The 26,187-nt window shown below is 27.0% G+C and overlaps 1 protein-coding gene across 1 annotated transcript in view; it reads right to left on the bottom strand.

Moving 5' to 3' along the window:
* Positions 1 to 26,187, bottom strand: part of LOC145247789 (uncharacterized) — a 372,873-nt gene that overhangs the window by 38,316 nt on the left and 308,370 nt on the right. The window contains exons 9-10 of the mRNA XM_080109427.1: positions 24,768 to 24,844; positions 5,333 to 5,401 (exon numbers count right to left, since the gene is read on the bottom strand). Of these exons, the coding sequence (XP_079965553.1) occupies positions 5,333 to 5,401; positions 24,768 to 24,844 (146 nt within the window). The remainder of the gene's footprint in view (positions 1 to 5,332; positions 5,402 to 24,767; positions 24,845 to 26,187) is intronic.

Genomic DNA, 26,187 nt, shown 5'->3' with positions numbered 1-26,187 from the left:
TTATTATTATTAATGGTATTACTATATTATTATTGCTATATATTATTATTATTATTAATGGTATTACTATATTATTATTGCTATATATTATTATTATTATTAATGGTATTACTATATTATTATTGCTATATATTATTATTATTATTAATGGTATTACTATATTATTATTGCTATATATTATTATTATCATTAATGGTATTACTATATTATTATTGCTATATATTATTATTATTAATGGTATTACTATATTATCATTGTTATATATTATTATTATTAATGGTATTACTATATTATTATTGCTATATATTATTATTATTATTATTATTAATGGTATTACTATATTATTATTGCTATATATTATTATTATCATTAATGGTATTACTATATTATTATTGCTATATATTATTATTATTAATGGTATTACTATATTATTATTGCTATATATTATTATTATTATTAATGGTATTACTATATTATTATTGCTATATATTATTATTATTATTAATGGTATTACTATATTATTATTGCTATATATTATTATTATCATTAATGGTATTACTATATTATTATTGCTATATATTATTATTATTAATGGTATTACTATATTATTATTGCTATTTATTATTGTCATTAATGGTATTACTATATTATTATTTCTATATATTATTATCATTAATGGTATTACTATATTATTATTGCTATATATTATTATTATTATTATTAATGGTATTACTATATTATTATTGCTATATATTATTATTATTAATGGTATTACTATATTATTATTGCTATATATTATTATTATCAGTAATGGTATTACTATATTATTATTGCTATATATTATTATTAATGGTATTACTATATTATTATTGCTATATATTATTATTATCATTAATGGTATTACTATATTATTATTGCTATATATTATTATCATTAATGGTATTACTATATTATTATTGCTATAAATTTTTATTATTAATGGTATTACTATATTATTATTGCTATATATTATTATCATTATGGTATTACTATATTATTATTGCTATATATTATTATCATTAATGGTATTACTATATTATTATTGCTATATATTATTATTATTATTAATGGTATTACTATATTATTATTGCTATATATTATTATTATTAAATGTATTACTATATTATTATTGCTATATATTATTATTATCATTTATGCTATTACTATATTCTTATTGCTATATATTATTATTATTATTATTAATGGTATTACTATATTATTATTGCTATATATTATTATTATTATTATTAATGGTATTACTATATTATTATTGCTATATATTATTATTATTTTTAATGGTATTACTATATTATTGCTATATATTATCATTATTATTAATGGTATTACTATATTATTATGGCTATATATTATTATTATTATTAATGGTATTACTATATTATTATTGCTATATATTATTATTATTATTAATGGTATTACTATATTATTATTGCTATATATTATTATTATTAATGGTATTACTATATTATTATTGCTATATATTATTATTATTATAATTGGTATTACTATATTATTATTATTGCTATATATACTTAATATTAATGGTATTACTATATTATTATTGCTATATATTATTATTATTATTAATGGTATTACTATATTATTATTGCTATTATTATTATTATTATTATTAATGGTATTACTATATTATTATTGCTATTATTATTATTTTTATTATTATTATTAATGGTACTAGTATATTATTATTATTGCTATATATTATTATTATTAATGGTATTACTATATTATTATTATTATTGCTATATATTATGATCATTGATGGTATTACTATATTATTATTGTTATATATTATTATTATTATTATTATTAATGGTATTACTATATTGTTATTATTGCTATATATTATTATTATTATTATTATTATTAATGGTATTACTATATTATTATTATTGCTATATATTATTATTATCATTAATGGTATTACTATATTATTATTATTGCTATATATTATTATCGTTAATGGTATTACTATATTATTATTATTATTGCTATATATTATTATTATCATTGATGGTATTGCTATATATTATTATTATTATTAATGGTATTACTATATTATTATTATTGCTATATATTATTATTATTAATGGTATTACTTTATTATAATTATAGCTATATATTATTATTATTAATGGTATTACTATATTATTATTATTGCTATATATTATTATTATTAATGGTATTACTATATTATTATTATTATTGCTATATATTATTATTAATTATTGTATTACTATATTATTATTATTATTATTGCTATATATTATTATTAATGATATGACTATATTATTATTATTGCTATATATCATAATCATTGATGGTATTACTATATTATTATTATTATTGCTATATATTATTATTAATTAATGGTATTACTATATTATTATTATTATTGCTATATATTATTATGATTAATGGTATTACTATATTATTATTATTATTGCTATATATGATTATTTATTATGGTATTACTATATTATTATTATTATTGCTATATATTATTATTATTAATGGTATTACTATATTATTATTATTGCTATATATTATTATCATTGATGGTATTACTATATTATTATTATTGCTATATATTATTATTAATTAATGGTATTACTATATTATTATTATTATTGCTATATATATTATTATTATTCATGGTATTACTATATTATTATTATTATTGCTATATATTATTATTATTAATGGTATTACTATATTATTATTATTATTGCTATATATTATTATTATTAATGGTATTACTATATTATTATTGCTGCATATTATTATTATTATTATTAATGGTATTACTATATTATTATTGCTATATATTATTATTATTAATGGTATTACTATATTATTATTGCTGTATATTATTATTATTAATGGTATTACTATATTATTATTATTGCTGTATATTATTATTATTATTAATGGTATTACTATATTATTATTATTGCTATATATTATTATTATTAATAGTATTGCTATATATTATTATTATTAATGGTATTACTATATTATTATTATTGCTGTATATTATTATTATTATTAATGGTATTACTATATTATTATTATTGCTATATATTATTATTATTAATTATATTACTATATTATTATTATTGCTATATATTATTATTATGATTAATGGTAATACTATATTATTATTATTGCTGTATATTATTATTATCATTAATGGTATTACTATATTATTATTATTATTGCTATATATTATTATTATTAATGGTATTACTATATTATTATTATTATTGCTATATATTATTATCATTAATGGTATTACTATATTATTATTATTATTGCTATATATTATTATTATTAATGGCATACTAATCTATTATTTACAATAACTTGTTCTCATATAGCATTAAATTCACTATTAAATCTACTTTCAAAAACCGTTATTGCCCAACATATGTTGTCTTGCTCTATACCACCATTCTTCACTGTCTATAAAACCACTTATGGCGGGAAAAAGGAAATCATCTACTGTTATGAAGCGAAGGAAAAATTATAGATGGAGAAAAATAGTGAAAACTAAGACACTTCAAAAAAGGAAAACATATGTCAGGCGACAATTACCTCAGCGTTTAGTTTCACTTCTGCTTTTCATACTAACCTGTTTTTAACAGCTTTTAGAAACTTCTTCCAAACTAATCCATCTCTAGTAATGTCTTTATCCCTTTTTCTCTCAAATCCAGGTTTTCCTTGGCCTTCCCTCATCAAGTGACCTTACTTCTTCAACTGCTCTCCATCTATTAATCCAACAATTTGTCTTTCAATGTGGCCATACTATCAAAATCCCCTGTTCTGCACATCTGTCAAGATTTAATCCTTCTTCTGAGGTCATCAGTTCTAAACCTGTCTTAAAGACTCACATTACACATTCATTATATTGTTCTTAGATCATTTATCTCTATGCAATGAATATCCTCAATGTTTATTGACTAGGTTTCACTTCCATACATAATCACAGTGTTAATATGCCTGATAGGCTCCTACTGATAAATAGTGGTGATGCTATGCTGCTTAGTAATGGCAAAAGTTCTTTGAACAAACTCTATTCACTTGTAACTCTTGTCATCACACCAGCACCTTCTTGTGCTCCAATATTATCATCAAGATCAAAAAACTTGTAAACAAACTCAATAGATTTACCATCCAAATATACTTTTCTCCACATCCAACTTCTCATCCATCACCATTGACTTATATTTCTTGATTGTGTAATATTCTTCTTTTTTACTATATAAATACAATATTAATTAAAGGCAAAAACCACTGAAGGATAAGAGTTAATGAAAGTGTATAGCTTGTCAGTTGGATAATGAATATTATTAGAAGACCAAAAAAGATGAATGAAATTAATTTGATTACTTTTGACAAGTAGTTGTTGACATTGGATTTGGAGATAACTATGTTGCAGTATGCAGAGAAACAGTCCATAGACAGAAATTTCGTTTATGGAAATTCTGTTTAGTTTTAAGTATACAGAGAAAAAGTAAAGTTCTTTGCAGTGGTAATAAGTTCTTGCTGTGAACGTTTTAGAGAGAGGAACCAGAGATTTGAGCTCAGTGAAGCATCTTCCATTAAAATAATGATAGCAACGTCTCTTCAGTGAGGAAGATGTTGTAAAGAACAAAAAAGATCATCTCTTACTAGAATGTAAAGTCGATTTTATACTCTAACTACTTAGGTTCATATATATTTTATTTACCTTCTGAATAGGACGATAGACAAGATCAGGTAAGATTATGAAAAGTCAGCATACTAGAGGAAGTGCAGGCTGATCAACTCCATAGACATTCCTCAGTAAGAGGGCTTGACACAAGTAGTAATAAGCCTCTTCTCAAAGAAAGAAGATAAAGCCGAGGAGGATGAACAAAAAGCACAACAAATCCTTAAAGTTTTTCTTGCAAAAGTTTTGTGTTTATCTTTTTTCTTTTTTTTTTTTTTTTTTTGCAAAAAATCATGATGCATAGTTAAACAGAAATATTTTCATAAAAACAATATGGACGGATTCAAACAAAAAAAATGGAGGCAAAAATTCTGACAAAATGAGTGAACTCATACAGTTGAAGGAAAGGGGTATCTATGTTAAAGAAATTATTTTCATCTAAATCCCTTAATGTATATTTTTTTAATATTTAGAAATAAATTTATCAGTGAAGCTGTTGCTATGTTTTCATTGCATGAGTACACTAATTTTAATGAAGAAAAACGGAGAAAAAACGCTACATACTTGCTCATGTCATCCTGCCGTTCAGAGGCAAAATAAAATGTTGTTCCAGCATTGTGAACCTTGAATGCACTGAAAATAAACAAACAAACAAAAAAAAACAATATATATAAAATGAAAAAAAAAAAAGATAAAAAATCAAAATGAAAAAAATCATGAAATAACAATTCTTTATTTTAGTTTTAGTTTTTTATATAAAAGAAAGAAAACATGGGGAAACATTTACATAGAAATGACAATTTTATGAAAGCATTTGTTTTAAATTGTTTAAATGATGAAAGGCAGTGATTAACACAAGACAATGAGTGTTGCATTATTATAATTGAATATTTCAGTTTCCAAGACAAAGTTGCAACATAATCCCACGCTATCATATGACATTTACCAAAACTGTTTTAACATCAAGGTTTCTTCAAGGTCAAAACAAACGTTTTATAGTGCATTAATATATACGATGTGAAGCCTTATTTTCATTGACTGATAGTCTGAAAACACACGTCAAATGAACATATAAATTAGAAAACCCGAATTCTTGCAAGGTATTTGGATCTGAATTTTCACAAAATCATAATTTAACAATACACATGGGAACGCTGCCAGTAAAAACATACCAATCATAAAATCTATAAACTCAGTTCTATACTTAGCTCAACTGCTCGAAGCAGCACAATATTAAAATTGCTTCTTGCTCGATTTAGGTTCAATCTCAACATAAATTCATTTCTTACACGTCAACGCATTTCTTTATAAGTCAAACATTTTAAACAAAGAAAGTGAAATTTCAAAAAGATTTCCCAATAAAGTGTAATGGTTCTTTGCACTGATTAATGGCCATAAAATCTAATACATATTACCAGTACTCAACAAGCACCATGATTTCCTGATGATTTGTTATGACTCTTTCAGCCCCATTCTCAACTTAACCATTCATTTTTGATCATGACACAGAAAATTTACACGGTTAATACAATAATGATATACGGATATATTTCTTTTGAATATTTCATCCAATAATTCTTAAAAAAATGCACTCTTAACTCTTTAACACTATTGCTGTTCATAATCTGATCTAGTAACTTGTTCCTAACATTAATTACTCTACAAGCAAAAAAAAAAATCAATTGCTTTAATGGACTGATTTTTGAAATTTGACAATAATCTTCCAGATGAAATGTTCACCATAGTTAGAAATGTCATTAATTATTTTATAAGTTTTTAACATGCAATTACCTCTTAGTCTTCTTTGGTAACCTTAATCCTATTTTTTTTCTCAATCTTTCTCTATAACTAATCATATATGTATGTGTGCGTGTATATAGGAATACGAATTTATATATATATATATATATATATATATATATATATGAGCCAGCAGTTAATAAAATATGTTAAAAAATACTTTTAAATGAGTTAAAAACATATTTAATCTGAAAAGGAAACACTAGATAAATGGATAGTCCTTAATCCGCAGAGTTTCGAAGAAATACTCTCCTTCTCATCAGAGGGTAGGAATTAGCAAAATGCGGGATCGGATTTTGCATGCAGAAGTATTTGATGAAACAACAAGTAAGTCAAAGATCTTACTTGAAAACAAAATAAGTTAAGCAGAGGGAATATGGTAAAGAAAAAGGTGATTACACATGAATGGATAGTCTGGTGGAAGATAAAAAATCCAGTGACGGTAAAATCCAAATGTAGAACTTCAAGAAAGTTAAAAGAATTTCCATTTGTACAAGTAAAATCCAAGGAAATCCCGTAATTGGAAGAAAATGGTCCATAATAATCCAAAGGCAGAAATCCATGGAATAATTCATAAACATGTGTACAAGGAAAAAAAAATAATATTAATAAAAGAAAAATAAGATGTGCTTTTCACTACTTCTGAGACATAACTATAAATAAAAAGATATATATATATATATATATATATATATATATATATATATATATATATAAATTCGTATTCCTGTCTGTTTATTTGTTCACAATTTGATAAACATATATACAAAAGTTCCTTACTTTACTCTCTCATTTATTTCTATATATAGTATGATTTTTGCAAACTAGATACAATAACAAGATCATCTCATTTGCATATTACATTAAGAAAAATCAATGTTATTAAATAGCGGTATCTTAGTTAATGTTTCTAGTGAGACAATTGTTATAAGTGTTCTATTTAAAATCGTTATTTAATAAATTTGAAACAATAATTAAATTGATAACATATTTAATTAAATTTATTTGGAATTATTATTCCAACATCGATTTTTTAAAAATCTTTGTTTAAAAGTTATTTGCCCCTTCGGAACATAAACAAATAAAAAAAAACTATCACCAAATAAAATAATTTGGTAATCTCAATAAATTTCTAGCTTGCAAAAATAATTCCGAGGAGATAGAAAAATGTTTGGCTTTTCTTGTTTTTTTTTAATATTAAAAAAAAAAAGAAACGCTTACAAAAAATGAAAAGATTTCATTTGTTTTTTGTTTTTTTAAATTATTATTCTATAAACGGTTATACAGAAATCGGTAATTTTTTTATGATGTGATCCACCTAAAAAAATAAAGATCTACTTTTTTTAGCCTAATATGTTTAAATAGCCTTTATAAATAATATGAAAGAAATTTTGAAAAGAAAGAAAATTAACATTTTAGAGTGGGGGATCACTTTTCGATATTAATTTAATGTAAAATGAAAACCCACTTTTTGGCCACCAAGCGTTGAATGAGACATGTAACCTCTAGCATTTTTTCAAGTTTGGCGATCGAGGGGGGAGGGGACAAAACATGATAAATACAATTTATTTTTTTGGTGGTGGGAGAGCGGGAATTACATTTAAAACATAAAATAACGATAAATTCAATTGATTTTTATGAGACCATTCTGTAGTTTCACGTAACAATTTCATAAACAAAACGAACCCCAAAATATGACAAAAAAGTTGAAATGATTTATTTTTAATTATTTATTTTATTTTTTTTTTTTGTGGGGTGGTTTTTTTCCAGTGCTCAATATTCGAAGTGAAAAATTCTGTATAGCTTAATTACCATATATATTTGCAAAATTTACTATACATATATTGATTATAACTGATCATCCGGGTGAAAGAAATAGAAAAGAAATATCCATCATAGTTAGAAATGCCATTAATTATTTTGAAAGTTTAATTTAAATTAAAGCTCATTTTTTGTTAGTAATGTAGCCCCTTTTTCCCCCGGGTTCTTTCTATAACTAATATTTTGTTTTATCTATTTTTTAAATTAATTTTGTTTCTTTATATGACTTCCAATCTTAATATTACAATTTCAATACTTCGACATTGGACCCGAGGTCAAGGTGATATATTAAATAAACGTTTAATGTTTGTTCATCTTTAATTATCCTCATTATTTCTTAGTGATCCTTATTTTCTTTGTACTATTTCTTTCCTAGTCGTGTAAGCTTAACTTTTTTCCTCCTAATTATATTTTTAGATTTCAAAGGTCTTATTTTTGTACTTTATACCTACTTTAATATATCTTAATATATACTTCTTTCATTTTCAATCTAAATGTTATTAAGCCAGTTTTTATCTATACTTTACATGTTGTATAATTTTGGCCCTTGTTCTCTGCTGATGAGAAGCATTTTGCTTCGAAATGCCATGGCCTAAAGAATTTTTTCTCTCTTACTCTTCCTTTATTGATTTGATGATATAATAAAGTTATGTCACCTTTATTGTTCACTAGCAGTTCAACCCGGCTTATATATATTAAAATGTTTGACTCATGTCCAGGTAACCTACATTTAAAATTTCAAGTGTTTGATCCAAAATTGTCGGAGGAGTTTGGTAGAGTCTGCAAAGGTCAAATCTTTCAACGTTAACCTCTTGGCAGCCAAATTTTCGCCCCTTCAAGGTCTGAATATCCTTTATGTAAAATTTCAAATGTTTAGACCCAAAATTGATTGAATATTTTGCTAGAGACCGCAAAGGTCAAATTTTTTAAACTTTGACCCCTTAGCAGCCAAATTTTCGGCCAAAAACTGATTAAAAAGCTTGCCGAATGTCTGAATATACTAAAATTTCAAATGTTTAGGCCAAAAATTGGCTGAGTAATTCGGTAGAGGCCAGAAGTCAATTTTTTTTTTAATTTTGACCCCTTAACATGTTTTGAGCTCAAATGAAATTAAAAAGTTTGATCCATATCAAAGTAACCTACATCTACAATTTCAAGTGTTTAGACACAAAATTGGCAGCTAAATTTCTGGCCGAAAACCAATTAAAAAAGTTTTCTCAAATCTCAATACCCCTTTTGTCAAATTTCGAGTCGGTAGACTGAAAATTGACAGTAGTTTGGTAGGGAAATGTACACACACACACACACACACACACACACACACACACACAATTTCACTTCTATAGATATATAGATAGATTTTTTATTTTATATATTTAGCTACTCCTCTTAACAGTGTTGAGCCTTCTCTATCTTAATAAATTTGCTTTGTTAGAGATATATTCTTTGATAACTTCATTGTATGTATGTATATATATATTAAATGTATCTACGAAGCTTAGCGCCATCTGGCAAAAGTCTACGTATGTAATGGGAAGGTGGCGGCTCATAAGGATGCAATTCCTAACACTTGCTAATGATGAAACCAGACGTTTTTCCAAACCACTTCTCATCACTCTGGTAGCCTGGCAATCCTTTGGAATTTACAAAGAATCTCAGAATTCCAACCATTTTTCAGATTTTAAAGCTGTCATCACAAAAAAACGATAAAAAGAAGTCTTCTAACAGCTGTGTAACAAAAAAGCTGGACTGGTGTAAGAATTGACCTAAAATAACTTTGAAAATTCTCAAAACTAAAAACAAAGGATTTTTGTGAGAAATTTTAGTTTGAAGATGAATTTCTTGAATTCCACCATATGACTAGTGTTATTTTTTGGTAAAAAAATAAACATATTTATTATTTTTAATTACTTTCCTACTCGTTTAATTTCATAGTAAAAACAGGTTTAACTACTAAAACTGAAGTTAACAAATACACATCACTTAACACAATTATTAGAAAATCACAAACCATAATAAAATGCACCTAAAGAAGGCCTTAATGTGCAATGGCCGAGACATTGTCACCTTAACAACCAAGAAAATTGTAAATGTTATATATCTGAATAATGAAATCTATTTGTATAAAAAATTGCAGGAATAAATAAACCTTACTTAATACAGATATTCACTTGGAAGAAACAAAATGCAAACACCTATTAAGCAATATTCTCTGAATTTCAATTTCTTAAAACTCCTGAAGCATAAGCCTTTAATATTTGACATTTTCTAAAATCAAAATAAAGTAATTTAGACACCATGTTTCGTAATATTATATCTTGATTTTAACCTTTTTAAAAGGAACATAAAAATGGTGCAAAACTGTTATGTTTGGGAAATTAAATTTCCTTGTCCTAGCATAAGTATTCTTCTACTATGTGTCTGCATAATATATACATTATATAATGAAATTAAAGGAGATGCAGTGTTTACCTGATATAAGGAATACTAAACTTCAATCTAATATAAATACTAGTATTTACATATAGATAAACCAAATAAAAAAGCTCAATACACAATAGAGAGTAGAGCTTATTATAAGAGAAACGAAATTAAAACTAAGTTGAAATTTACAATCAAATTTATTGTTCGACTGAATACTCCAAAAAACAATTTAAAAGTCCTTATTCCACAGTTTCAAAGAATACTATTCTTCTCATCAAAGGACAGCAAGAAATCAGTAAATTATATTTGTAGCAATGCTAGAATTTGTTGGTGATGGCAGTAAATGGAACCACAATTTATTATAGTAATAAATTGCAAAGATGTATATGTCCTTTAAAAACAACGATAAATTTGATTGCAAAGTTCAACTTCCGGTTTTAATTTTTTTCTCTTTATATATATATATAAATATATATGTCTTATTTGTAGTATTCTGAATTTTACTGGGTTTATATAATTCAGTAATCGTTCTTATACCAATAAATTTTAAGCCAAAAAGAGATGACTTAAACTCTAAGCTACAAAATTATCATATTTCATAATTGAGCATTCATATACTGTTTTAACAAAAAACAAAACGTCAAAGAATGGGTTTATAGCAACAAATAGTGGATTTTATCGTTGTTTTATATATATATATATATATATATATATATATATATATTCTTGATCTTGGTTGCTTGATCTGTGTAAGTTAATAGATATTCTTGTATGTCTGGCATGTTTACTCAGTTGGTAAGAGTCCTCACCTAGCATGCAAGAGGTTTGGGTTCCAAATCCCGAGCACGGATGTGTCTAACTGATGAGCCCAAATAAGGGCTAAACTCGAGTCTTATACTTCCGGTTTGTTGGCTTTGTTGGTTCTGGGTGAAACGATTACAGTGGAGAAGTACTGCCGACAAATTGACGAAATGCACCAGAAGCTTTAACGTATGTGCACGAGATTGGTCAATATGAAGAAAAGACCAATTCTTCTCCATGACATCGCTCACCTACATGTTGCTCAACTGACCCTGCAGAAGCTGAACGAATTGGGATGTGAGATTCAGCCTCATCTGCCATATTCACTGGATCTCTAGATCACCGATTATCACTTTTTCAAACATCTTGACAACTTTTTTTATGAAAAATGCTTCAAAAGCCGAGATGATCTCGAATCAGTCTTTAATGACTTCATTGCTTCCAGAACTTTGGATTTCTATGTTGATGGGATAAATAAACTGCTTTCTCGTTGGCAAAAATATGTCGATTCTAATGGTTTTTATTTTGATTAATAAAGTTTATTATGAAAGGAGCTATGCTCTTTTGAAGTTGAACGTCCAAAAAACGACATTATTTTTGTGCCAAACTAATAATATATGTTTCAATACATGAAGAGAGCGTAATAATAGTATAAGACTATATTGTTAGTAAGCTATGCAGAAATGTTTGTGTTTGTCAGGTTTGATTTCAAAAGATGTTTTAGATTCATACCTGTATTTACAAAGATTCACACTGCTCCCACCCCCATTCAACTATTTACCAGTTTCCTCTAAACGTTAAGTGCAGCCTAATTTTAGTTGGCGTAAGCATGTAATGCTTAGATTAACTTATGTCGACAGTTAAGTTGTTCAGATGTTGTATGCAGCAATATTCGATTGATTGTATAACTTTGTTCATGAATAGATGAAACCACTACTACAGAATAGATAAACTATGAAAGTAAAGTGCTCAGATAACTCACATTTATCATTGTTATAAAACTCAACATTTATCATTGTTATAAAACTCAACATTTATCATTGTTATAAAACTCAATGAATTTGTTTCTGATGATTTAGCGAGCAACATATTTGAGTAATGAAATAGTCATGAAAAACTGCCACCAAACTTACACTTTCATTTATTCTCATGACTATGGAGTCAGTAAAGTTCCAATTTGGGATCCAGTAATTTTTCACATGATTTAAAACATCTATGAATTCAATGTTTTTTGTTTGATTTTAATGAACAAAATCTAAGAATTCAGTAAAAAAAAAAAAATTTTTTTAAAGATAGCACATGGTAAAAATAGAATAATCAATAATTTGACACTGATTTCTGAAATTTTAAAAGGTCGAACTTCGGCTCCAAAATTAATGAATTTGCTTCACAGCCTCGTTCCTTCTTTCTTTTAGTCTGTCTCAGTCAAAGTCAAACTGATCTACTGACAAATTAATAGTTTTATATGCATTACCAATGTTTATTTCTAGATATACACAGCAAAGCAGCCTGCACATGCGATTTTTTTCCAGGCTTAAAATGGGAGAGAAATCATGGCTTTATAGCTTTTGTTGAATAGAATATTAATCAAAGTTACAATACTTTGTATTTGGATTATTCAAACTACTGTTCCCATCTTAAGGGTTATTTTCACAATGTTGTAGCTTATGCAATTTCTGACTTTCTTTGGGTGCATCTTGTTACACTCGGGAATCGTCACAGACTGGGTAGAAGTCTTAAGTAATTCGCAATTGTATCCTTAGTATCACTCGTACTGAAGACAATTTTCGTTTAGAACTGAATTTTATCTAATACTTTATCCGTTATGCCACATGTTCTTGCAGAAAGATTTCCAAGTTCGACAAGACATGAAGATTGGATGTTACACTGGCCAAAACGTTGTAAAAATAAAACTCAAGATGAGACTAGTAGTCTGAATAAAGCAAAATACAAATCATCAATCCTCATCTCAAAAATTCAGAAACATGAAACAATATCTATTGTAAATGATTCAGACAACGCAAGTTGAATGGGTTCATACCTTTCAATATGGTATTACAATGTAAGCAAATGCGATTGAACTCTGCTTGTAGCCTATGTGAGTATCCATCAGATCACTTGTGGTTTTTAACTGCTCACAGATGAATACACACATATAGACAAAGAACATGACTACATACATCATCATATGCAGATAAATAGATGAACACATACAAATACATAACCACACACATACAAATACATAATCACATAGAAATACATGACCACATATGAATAAATACATGAACGCACACAAATACATAAGCACATACAGAAAAATACACTGTAAAGTCAAGGTACATAAAAATATACTCACACATGGACAAATGAAATAGTAACATAAGCACACATACTTAGGCATAAGTACATAGGTGAGACATACATGCACACAAGTGTATATAGTGCTCAGCTGAGACCCGATATAAGTAGATTACATTTGACTTGCATAACACCTTTATTATTAAAGGTGTTATGCAAGACAAATGTAAATGGCAGCATAAAAGAAAGTGGACAAAACCCATCTGGATGTGTCAAGCTTTGAGAAAAAGAGAATTGTCGGGTTTATTTGGTGAAAGAAAGGAAACCAATACATTCTCATAGCTTGACTTGATTCATTAAAGTGATATGAATTCAGAGAAAAGTACATCATATATATATATATATATATATATATATATATATATATATATATATATATATGTGAAGAGTATCTGTCCCAAAACAGGTCAAATGAATTTCCTAAACAGAACAAGTTTGCACCATTCTTAATCATTCTTATGTCACCTTACTTAGACTAAAACTAAAATATAACGCTACTAAATCTTATGTCTAGAACCGTTGTTCCAATTTCATTACATGATCTTCATTTTAGGAAATGTCTAAAAATAAAGGCTTAAGCTTCAGGGGTTTTAAAAAGAAATTGAAATTCATGAATCTTGCTTAATTGGTGCCTAATGATTGTGGATCAAATTTAATGTCAATCAGATTTATTTAATTATAGAAGGGGGGGTATACCTATATTATGTCCCCTAAAATTTCTTTAAAGTACTCTAAAGGAACTACAATTTTGATAATATTTATTTATTTGTATTTAATACCTATTGTTAAAATTTTACAAAAATCGAAGGTATTATAACTTTTCAGAAAGGGCTTTTGTCCCTTTTTTCGCTTTTGGATAAAACTAAATATAGCTACATCACCCACCCTTACGCCCAACACCTATGTTTCAATTCTTAAATCCTATTTAAAAGAAAAAATATTAATTCATTAAAAAAAATTAGTCATGGTATAGTTAAAAAGAAAAAAAGCAAAAATGAAATTAAATCCCAACCCAGACAATACCGGAAAAGATATAGCTAGCTGTCCATTTGTTTCATGAAATCAGTGTTACTTTAGTAAGAGTCAGGTTTCCAAAGTAAACAAACAAATAAAAAAAGGGTATAATAGTTTGATCTTTTACGCCCCCTCTTCTTCGACTTTGTATCTTGCTTGTGACTATTTGCTGTTCCCCTAAAACCCTAACCGAATTATGTGCTTGGCATTTGGGAAAGGTTGAAAATATTTAACAGGTCACAATGACCTAACTGAAAGCAGTAATGTCTGTTTAAAATTTGTAACAGTGTTTTTTAGAGTGAAAATAATGTCTTTAATTACATATTACATATTTCACTAAGGAAATCAATATTATCATTGGGAAAGGAATCAATTCGATCTTTAATTAAGCTGATCTCTCTCTCTCTCTCTCTCTCTCTCTCTCATATATATATATATATATATATATATATATATATATATATATATATATATATATACACACACACGTACACACACAACGGAAAGAAATGTTCACCCAATATAATCAGAAGTAAATTTCAATTTAATATAAATATCAATATTTATGTAGCAATGAATTAATCCCAACCAAATAAAAAAAACTCAATACAGACACAATAAATAGTAAAGCTTATAGGGGAAAATAAAAGAATTTAAAATTGTAAATTAAAATTTACAATTAAATTTATTATTCAACAGAATAATAAGTTTAATTGTAAATTAAAATTTACAATTAAATTTATTATTCCACAGAATACACCAAAAACAACTTTCAAAATCCTTATTCCACAGAGTTTCAGAGAATGTCATTCTTCTTCTCATCAGAGGACAGTAAGAAATTAGCAAATTTATTGAAGCAAAGCTAAAATTTGCTGGTGTATGCATTAGATGAAACAACAATTTATTTGGTCATAAATTGTAAGAAACACAGTTAAAAATATATGCATAAAACAATTGGGGGGAAAAAAACAAACAAACAAACCGGGAATAACATTTTAGTTTGGGTAATGACTCCCTCATTGGTAATTCGAAAGGCGAAAGAGAACTCCTTTTAAGATACAAAATATCCAGAATTATAGGTCCAATAGCTTAGATTTCAAAATGTGAAAAATCCAGTTCATAAAAGATTTTGGTTATCTATTTGCTCTTTTTCCTTGACTGAATTTCTTTTCTGCATTTCTGTGAACGTAAATACAACGCAAGAGACCAAAATACAATTACTTATTCTGTTCTAAAATCCCGATTTTGATTCAGTTACCAATTCCTATTAATTTTTTTTTTGTGTGTGTGTGTGGGGGGATTACGACAAATCCCATGTAATACGTGCATATATTTTCACAAATGTAAAAATACATTTGTGTGGTGACCTATGTTCTAGTTTTACTGATCATTTAAAATCAATAACTATTTATCATTTCATCATTAATAAAAGTTGCGGAAAATTAAGTTTGAAACAAAAACAATATAAAGAATCGTCTTAGCTATTGGAAAAAGGCACAAATTTTTCTAATACAGATTCTCCAAAAGTTTTGACTTTTTTTTTATTCTTAATTAATCGTCCAACATTAATTATAATTTCTCATATCATAATTTAGCTTTTGAAATATTCAAGAATGTCTATCCATATATATGCATGTTTCTGAAAACCACTTTTATTGTTAAAATTACATCTGAGTTCCAAAATAAATATAATTTTCATCCTCAACTTATTTAATTTCATCAATTACAATTCCATATGATATTATTTGTATATTTTAAATTGCTAAAGAATAATCCAATACTGAAAAGATAGAAAACTCAAATAAATGAGAGATATTTTCAAAAAATTTCTTAACACACATTCACATAAGAATTCCAGATGTAAAACAGAATGCATTCCACTTCTTGACAAAACATACAAAATGATGCAGAAGTGCATATCAGTAGTGATAGAGATGCACTTCAAGAAAAGCATACAATGTACTCTGCTTAGTTCTATCAAAATAACTAGAATCAGCTTCAGAGACTTTAAAAACAATCATTATTAGAAAATAAGAAAAACTCATATTCTGATATAAACTTTTGAGCATTATACATAATTAACATATCACTCATTCATTTTCACATTCATTTTTTCCCTTCTTTTTTTCTCTTAATTATCTTTTTTATTCATTAAGTATGATTCTTATAAATACCACTGATCATTGCTGCTATTTATTAGTTTATTTGAATTTACATTGGATTTTTATGCTTCTTGCTTCTATGCTTTGTGTGCTTAGACTTAATTGCATATGGTGACCATGTTGTATAGATGCCTATTTGGGATTTATATACTTTTTACAATGCTGAAAAATTTAAATATTGACAATTTGTTTGAATTTTGGAGAAAATAAAATACATATTTGTAGTCTTTTTCTATAGAAAAGATGAAAATTCATGGCGGCGTACTTTTGCCGTTGCCCCTTTTTCTATGAATTTAAAATCAATGTAGTTGTTACAGAAATTATATCTTAAACCACGGCTATAAATTGTCATGCATAATCTTGAAGAAAATTTAGTCTAAACACGAGTTTTCTTTCGCTGATTTGATCTTAACATCAATATGATTATTTTTCTTTGTAAAATCATGCCAAACAAACAATTAGGTTGTTATATAAAATCATCATTTAAGTTGTAATACTTAAATTAGAAATAGCTTGTCAAATTTCATATATACATAATTTCCACAGCCAAACAACGTTGCAGCTCACAAGAGTTAGGACAGCCAACATATCGGAAGTCTAAGCTTGAAACCGACGGTACCAATGACTTGTCTCATCTAACAACTTTCTGTACGCAAAATACAATATATATATGAAAACGAAAGTATTTTTTTAATAAAAAAAATACTTTCGTTTTCATATATATATATTTACTATAATAATTATTAAATACCTACAGACACTAGTGCTTCATCCTTTCGGGAATCATCAGTGCAGGGTGTCACGATTAACGCCAGTCAAGAGATTCGAACCCCGGCAACAGAAGTCAAGTCTGGCTTCATTAGCAAGGACTCAAACCATTCAGCTACCGTCAACCGCAAGAGATACAGTTGAATTCAAACATTTATTCTTATTAAATGCTTTTAACGTCAGTCAGAGTGATCTAATTGTGTGTGTGTGTGTGTGTGTGTGTGTGTGTGTGTGTGTGTGTAAAAAAGATAATTTCCAAATTTAAATGTGCAATTTTATCATTAAAAATGTGGCATGATTTTGGGGATTTCAAAATCAATAAAATTTTCATTGTTTATAAGAAAAATGCAATATGAATAACTTTGAAGAATCCAAACAAGACGTTATCGTGTTAAAAATATGCATCAACATAGAACACGACAGATGTAGAGAAGTAAATCTTGATCACAGAACTCGTTCCATTCTTTATGTTCATGTTGTGACCACTGATAAACAAATGGTTGAGCAGAGAGAACATGGCATATTGACACATGGAAAAAATCTCATATCATTTCTAGAACTTTCCAATTAACTGCTTTTAAATGTGCATTGCATAATTGTTCTGATGAACCATATGAAGGTATACACACAATCGATAACTATTATACACCTTTTTTTAAGGTGGAATCCTTGTAAATAAATTTATGTGATTTATATTTGTGTACTGTATCTTTGCATAGTTTGCTGTAGAGATTCCTTATACAGTAGAATCATAGGATACGGTGGCCCCAGGACACATATTTTTTTAGACGATGTGGAATACAACGTTTTTCCGGACCCTGGTTACGGTAGTTTCCCACCTTACGGTGTTATTTATGTTATTTGATTATATACATGTGTATTATATACTGTACTGTATTTTGTTACTAATTTTTAATATGTATAAACTTTTGCTTAGGCCCCGCCATACAGCGATTTCACCTTACGATCCCAATCCCTGAACAGATTAATTGCCATATCTTGGGGTTCTACTGTATTCAATATTCATATGAATTTTATTCCATATCATAAAGTGAAATTATGTAATTATTTTGGATAGGAAAAAACTACTGAACTATATTGTTGAAACTTGAACAGTCTGAAAATTGGTCATGAAATAGCCAATATATATCTTTTCCTCTATTTATAAAAGTTGATGTTTGTGTAATAGAAATCGATATGTTCAGAGTTAGAATTTTTAAATAATTTCCAATAAAGGTTAAATTTTTCAAGAAATCATAAAATTTCCCTTCAATTCAATCTAGGATTACTAGGGGCAGTTATTTATTAGACACTATTAAAATTTACCTTCAATTCAATCTAGGATTACTAGGGGCAGTTATTTATTAGACACTATTAAAATTTACCTTCAATTCAATCTAGGATTACTAGGGGCAGTTATTTATTAGATCCATAAAATAACTGCAAAATATTAGAATATAAAGAAACGGAATTCATTTTTTTTTTTTCACTTTATAAAGCAAAATTAAAATTAAACAGAATATCGAATAGAAAATCTATCAAGTGCTCTCTCCTGGACAACAAATATCACCGTTAAAGAAAAATATGCAGATTTTTACTGTTGAATTTTTTTTATTTTAACATTATGGTAAAAAAAAAATTCTGAGAAAGATGTATCATGGCGAAATATTGATTTTAAACATTACACAAAACCTTTGCATTGTAATTTGGCTTTAAACGTATATCAAACGTAATTTATTTTAAAATTTAAACGACGCTTATATAACAGAAAACACAACCTATTTCATACCACAGTGACCACGTTTTCTCTCACGGACATTAAAAATATCACAGTTGTAGAAAATATGCATTTTTACTGCTAAATTTTTTCATCTGAATATCATGGCATGGAGAACACAACCTTAATTTTATAAGCAATTTTAATAATTAAAGAAAAAATACAAAACATTTCTTATTTCACAGAAATGGCAAGAAACACAGTTTCAAGTTTTTTTAAGAACACCACCTGGCTAACATTTTTTTTTGTTTACTTGACTGCATATTGAAAACGTTATTTTTAACTTTTATTTCAAAGCAAAAATTGTAAACATAATATTTTAAATTATTTTTTCCTAAGAAACCTTGTGACCAGTAATATATCTTCACATGGATCAATAACAGTATATAATATTAAATTTTTTAAAAAATTATTAAATTCGATCTATAAATACGGTGCTTAGGTAGGTCTTTTCAATGATGTACTTGAAAACAAAGTCCTACACAAAGATCAAACATTTACTGATGAAATTTTACAAAAATACATGAGGTAATGATATTAATTTTGTATTGTAGGGGGGAGAGATAAAATAATATCACCTGTGCCAGTCTTCTATAAACAACAAATACAATGTTTTATTTTATTTATAATTTAAACAATATAGAAATAAAAAACATGTGTCAATATATGATTTAGAGTGCAAGCTTGCACAAGTGTACTCATTCATTTCAGACCAATGACAGGTGTACATACGATTAAATCATTATTAGCAAGAAGATGAAAGCAACAACACCAAGAAAATGGCAACAGTCCAAAAAAAGAAAGCTGAAATGAAGCTAAAGAAAATTGGCCACAAATCGGTTGAAAAAGAAAAAAGGGGTCCAAAGAAATGGCTTTTATTAGCCATTAATATCTAAGAATCAGAAAAACAACCAACAAACATATTTCTTTATGGACAAAGTAAGGCAGTAAGAAAGATGAACACACAAATTACAATTCACTGCCAAATAAAGCAAATATACAATGAAAACAAGATGTAGATATCAAAATATGAAATTGAAGTGGTGCATTTTTGTGCATGTACAGGTAAAAGCAATAAACCATTTTCTCTTCGCCAATCTTTTTTCCTGTTTTTCTACAAGTTGTTAACTAAAAGATTCAAAATGCACATTGACAAATAGTTCCTACATGTCACTCACTTATTGCAAAAATATTTCTCCATAAAATTCAGAGAAAAGTTTCATAGGTAAAGATCAATCAAGTTAATAAATGAGTTGTGATCCAAGCATCTCAACCCAATTGAGCTGTGTACATCAACTAGTTAAGTTTGTGTGCATAATATATATATATATATATATATATATATATATATATATATATATATATATATATATATACAGAGCCACAGAAAACAGAAGGAAGCAGAGAAAGGAGAGATCTACTACCAACACAGCTCCTTCCGCCTCTTCTACTACCCAGACGACCACTCACACATGCCCCCACTGCAATAGAGTCTGCGGGTCAAGGATCAGCCTCCACAGCCACCTGAGGATCCACAAATGACCAGACCCAATCTCAATGATGGGAGAACAATCATACTTGTCATGAGTGATTGCCGATAATGATGGCATACATATATAAACAATCATTAAAGGCTAAAATTTTGTAATGGAGTGGTACCTTTCCAAGATGGCCTGTTTGTCTTCATCCCAGCATGATGTGCATGACCATGTGTACATGATGAAAAGCCACATTCTTAATGAGATTAGAATGTTAATAAAGTATGAGCATAGACAAAATATGGCACCTTTAGAAGAGTAAACCATGGACATAAATCCCGCTATTCTTCATGTGGCAACTATGGATGAACGAATACTTTGGCTGAGAGATTTGTAGAAAACAATTCTTAACAACAGAGAAGTGCACTACTCCAGTAAGCAGAGAACCATGTTTATATTTTGGGGGGAAAAAATAGGGATTTGGTTAAAAATAAAATTATTTAAAAATAAAAAATAACCAAAAATCATGATAATTGACTGATTCTGTTTTTGAATTATTTGAATATTCGCTGAAAGCCGAAGTAGCTCTTCACTGAGCTTATTATTTGTAACAATTTAGACTATATTATAAGGAATATTTTTTAAAAAATTAGAGAAACTCAAGAAAAAAAACCCTACACACACACACACACATATATATATATATATATATATATATATGGCAGAATGTCAGCTCATCTAATGGGAATGACCATTTCTTCTTGGAAGATTCAATCATTGTCTTGCCATTATCTCTATTTCTGAGATTTCCAAGATAACTGCAGTGGAAGTAGGGATGCCCTCCCTACTGATAAATCATATTTTGGTTAGCATGGTATCTACATACATATATATATATATATATATATATATATATATATATATATATATATATATATATATATATATATGTATGAAATAGAACATATTTGTATTTGCTTGTAAATATCGCCCTATGGCCAACTAAAATGAATCAACAAAAGAGTAAATCACAGATTTTTGTATTTTATTGTTTTTTTTAATTTTCTCGTGGGCTGAAACGACAAATGCACACAAATATATACATATATTTAGTATAAATGTTTGCTGATAAACACATTTTTAGCTACGAATTTGCAAAAATGTTTCAGTTAAAGCTGGGAATCAGCTGAACGTTGTCAGACTAAGTTCTTTGATGAACATGAAATATCTATAAGCTTTTCAAAGACTTGTTCTTTTGTGAAGAAATACAGAAAATATCTTATATGCAGGAGTCAGATCTAAAAATGATGGACGATGAGATGAAAATGGATAACAAAATAAAGAAAACAAAATCAGAATTTTAATGATGAAAAGCATTGAAAAACGTTGGTAAAAGTTGTAAGCAACAAAGAATATAAATATGAAAAATACAACATCATTATATATATATATATATATATATATATATATATGTATATGTATGTATGCTTGTGCGTTTTCAAAGTTTTTGCATTTACAGAAAGTGCTCAATATTTAAAATCTTGAAAATAGACAATATTAGTAAAAAAAAAAAAAGAACAGAATATTGAAATATCGATCAAGAATCAGACATTAAATAGCAGACCCCCCCCTTAAAGCGAACCATCCATTATATACTTACCCATATTCACTGAAGAAGCAAGAGAAAAACCAAAGAAAGTAGTAGAAAATAAATAAGTTTAGACATTTTTAAAACAAGTTAAATAAGTAACCGTTATGGTTGATTGCTCTTTTTACCTGGACTCATATTGCAAATAGCAATTTTTAAACATTTCGTCCATTTGATTCTAGACTTTGCATTTTATGATGAAACGAGTTGTCAATCCATAGTTAGCATAAGTTTCCTTTTATTTTCATATCTGCAACGTTTCCGCTAATGTACCAAAAGCTATATTCTGGTATCTATTAAAATTGGCAAAACTGAGAAAGAAGACTGGATTAGACTTGCTATTTAATATACAAAGACATTGTTCTTGTTCCAGGTTTACTCAATAAGAAGTCATACTTGGAGTCTCAACAATTTCAATGGAAACCTGAAGAGAGCCTAAGTGTATAAAAACATTGCAAATATGAAAATGAGAATAAGTGTCTCCAAGAAATTGCTCATTCCAAAATTCTTGATAGATGTTCCATGTTATTTGTTAACAACTAACTATAATTATTTAAAGCTTTTCATATTCTTAACCCAAAGTTTATACACAAACGAACACACACTATATATATATATATAACTACTTCATTTACTCACATAAAATTAATATACGAAAGTACAAATTTATGCGTAAACTTTAACTATTTACTTCAAAAGTGCTCAATACGTAGGTAGAGCTAGTTAGTAATTTATAAAATGTACATGGCGATTAAGATACACTGAATATTCCGCGTTTCATCCACTCTAGGATTCTTCAGGCTTATGCGCATAAGCCTGAAGAATCCTAAAGTGGATGAAACGCGGAATATTCAGTGTAGCTTAATCGCCATGTATATTTTATAAATTACTATATATGCATGTGTGTGCGCGTGTGTTTCTGTGTGTGCGTGAACACAAGGTGTCTAAAAAAAAATGTATTCACATTTGAATGACAATTAAACCTTCGAATACAGAAGAATAATGTAATCATGTTTGCAAATATTCAAATTAATGACAATTATTGTGCTGACAATGCTGATAATGTGCACCAGTGAATTTGCAAACATCTCAAAACATGTCATTAGATTACATTTTTGGAGACACACTCTCTTTCTCATATATATATATATATATATATATATATATATATAGTTTGTAAGAAGTTATCCTATAATACAGAAATAGGCAATTCAATATCAATAATGTGACTTCTGCTTATTTCTTTATACACCAGTAATTCTGTCAGACAGTTTGATGTATAAATAATTTTGGAAATAACATGCAATTTTGCAATTAGTGTTTACAAAAGCAAACACTTAGAAAAAAACAATGTTGTATCATCATAATGATGTGCTACAGCATTTTTTAAATAAATATTATTCAGTGTTACATATAAATGTACGGTCGAAATTATATACTAAAATTGTTTGAACAAAATTAAAAACTTAAAAAGGTTAATATTTTTAAATATAACTTTCACAGTGTATTACTTTTCCTACATTTGAACATAATTTGTCTTGTTTGAATTGATACAGGATGTTTAGAACATATTTCAAAAAAGAAAACCACAAAAATGAAAGATTTCCAATATTTTTCTAAAATGTATAATTCTGAGAAAAAAAAAAGAAATATTTAAATAATGAAATATCTTAAAATTGATTTCCTAAATGAATTTTCAGACAATTATTTAAAATGTATAAATGTTCATGAATGCTAAAATACAAATTCAACGAAATTTTTAAGTAGAAATTAAACTTGAATTCAAGTTCATTAAATACCGATTTCTTTCTACAAAACTATTGGTGGAAAACAACTCCCATATTGAAAAAAAATATTCTAGAATTAAACATTTTTTGTATAAAAGTATTAGTCAATATAGAAAAGGCTAGAAAAATCGATTATTGAAAAAGATAAAATATTTTCTTACAATTTTTTAGACTTCATTTCTGTAGCTGGAGACACTTTGAAAGCAGGTAAATGAATGACACCTTCAGCTTTCAAATCCTGGAGGAAAAAAAAAAAAAGAAAACAAAAATCAAAGACGAATAAAAATAGCTGAAAATAAAATAAAAAATCCAATAAAAATTGATATGTGCATAGTTTTTAAAATCCTTAATAAAATATGTCATGTTCGAAATCTATACACCAAGATAAATGATAAAACGCAGATGTACCAACAACGCAATTAAATAAAATCGGCTTATATGCTGTTTTTATTACGAAGAGACATAAGAAATGAGTGAAGAAATGTTTATTTTAAAATTTTACAAAAATAACAAAGTTGGTAAAAGAGAGAAAAAAAAATTATTCTTAAATTTAAAATGTGACAATGTCTGTATACATAAATTGTAAAAACAAGAAAAATAAAAAACATGCTCACTACAAAAAAATATAAAAATCCAAATCTGTAGAGTTGATATAAATTGGTATTCAAATTTACATCAGCTCTACATACTTTAATATATATATATATATATATATACACACACACACTAGCAGGCAACCCAGCATTGTCCGGTTGTAAAATATGCTTAAACATGATATTTTAATTCATACAAATATTGTACCTATTTACTATGCCTCCCCACGGGACAGAGTTAGACACCAGGGTCGTTTTTTAACGTGGAGAAAAGGTACAAAAATAAAAATTGTCTCAGTCGTGAAGGATTTCTCCTCCACCGAAAGAGAACAAGAAATAGAAGTGCAGCACCTGAAGAACAGATACTACACTTTGATCTTGTCCCGAAGGCCAAGCGTTTGTATAGAGCAAATTTGCTATTGATTATTATATTGTACCTAATACATACAGTAATAATTGCAAAGGTTTAAAAACAAATTGCTTCATTGCCATCAGTTAAAATCGAAACCAAAACATTCAGCACTCCAGCCTTAGTTGTTATTTAGCATTTCAGCCTTCGACGTTACACTATTAGCTACTGTTAGAAATAGAAAACAGGTTAAAAATTAAGTGATTTCAAGCTAAAAAAATGTACACATGTTCAGAAGTTATTAGTTTTACACTTTTACAACTTTCTAAAAAAATTTTTACCCCTTAACAGCTATTTTTGTCGCTTAAAACAAAATTGAAAATGTGCTACAGGTCCAAATATCTTATATATATCAAATTTCAAATCTTGTAGACCATATACATACATATATAAATATGATTAGAATAATGGAAATAGTATTCCAACAAAATAGAGAAATAAAAAGGAAAAAACTGAGTTATGTGTTCATCAACGTTTCATCTCTATTTCATCCAGAGGAAGTCTCGAAATAAAGACGAAACGTTGATGAACACATAACTCGGTTTGTTCCTTTTTGTTTTTTATATAAATACATATAAA

This window comes from Euprymna scolopes, chromosome 26, assembly GCF_053919585.1.
Source record: "Euprymna scolopes isolate OS-2025 chromosome 26, ASM5391958v1, whole genome shotgun sequence".
Classification (NCBI taxonomy): Eukaryota; Metazoa; Mollusca; class Cephalopoda; order Sepiida; family Sepiolidae; genus Euprymna; species Euprymna scolopes.
Note: the sequence above shows the minus strand (reverse complement) of the source record. Positions and strands in the feature narration are given on the sequence as shown.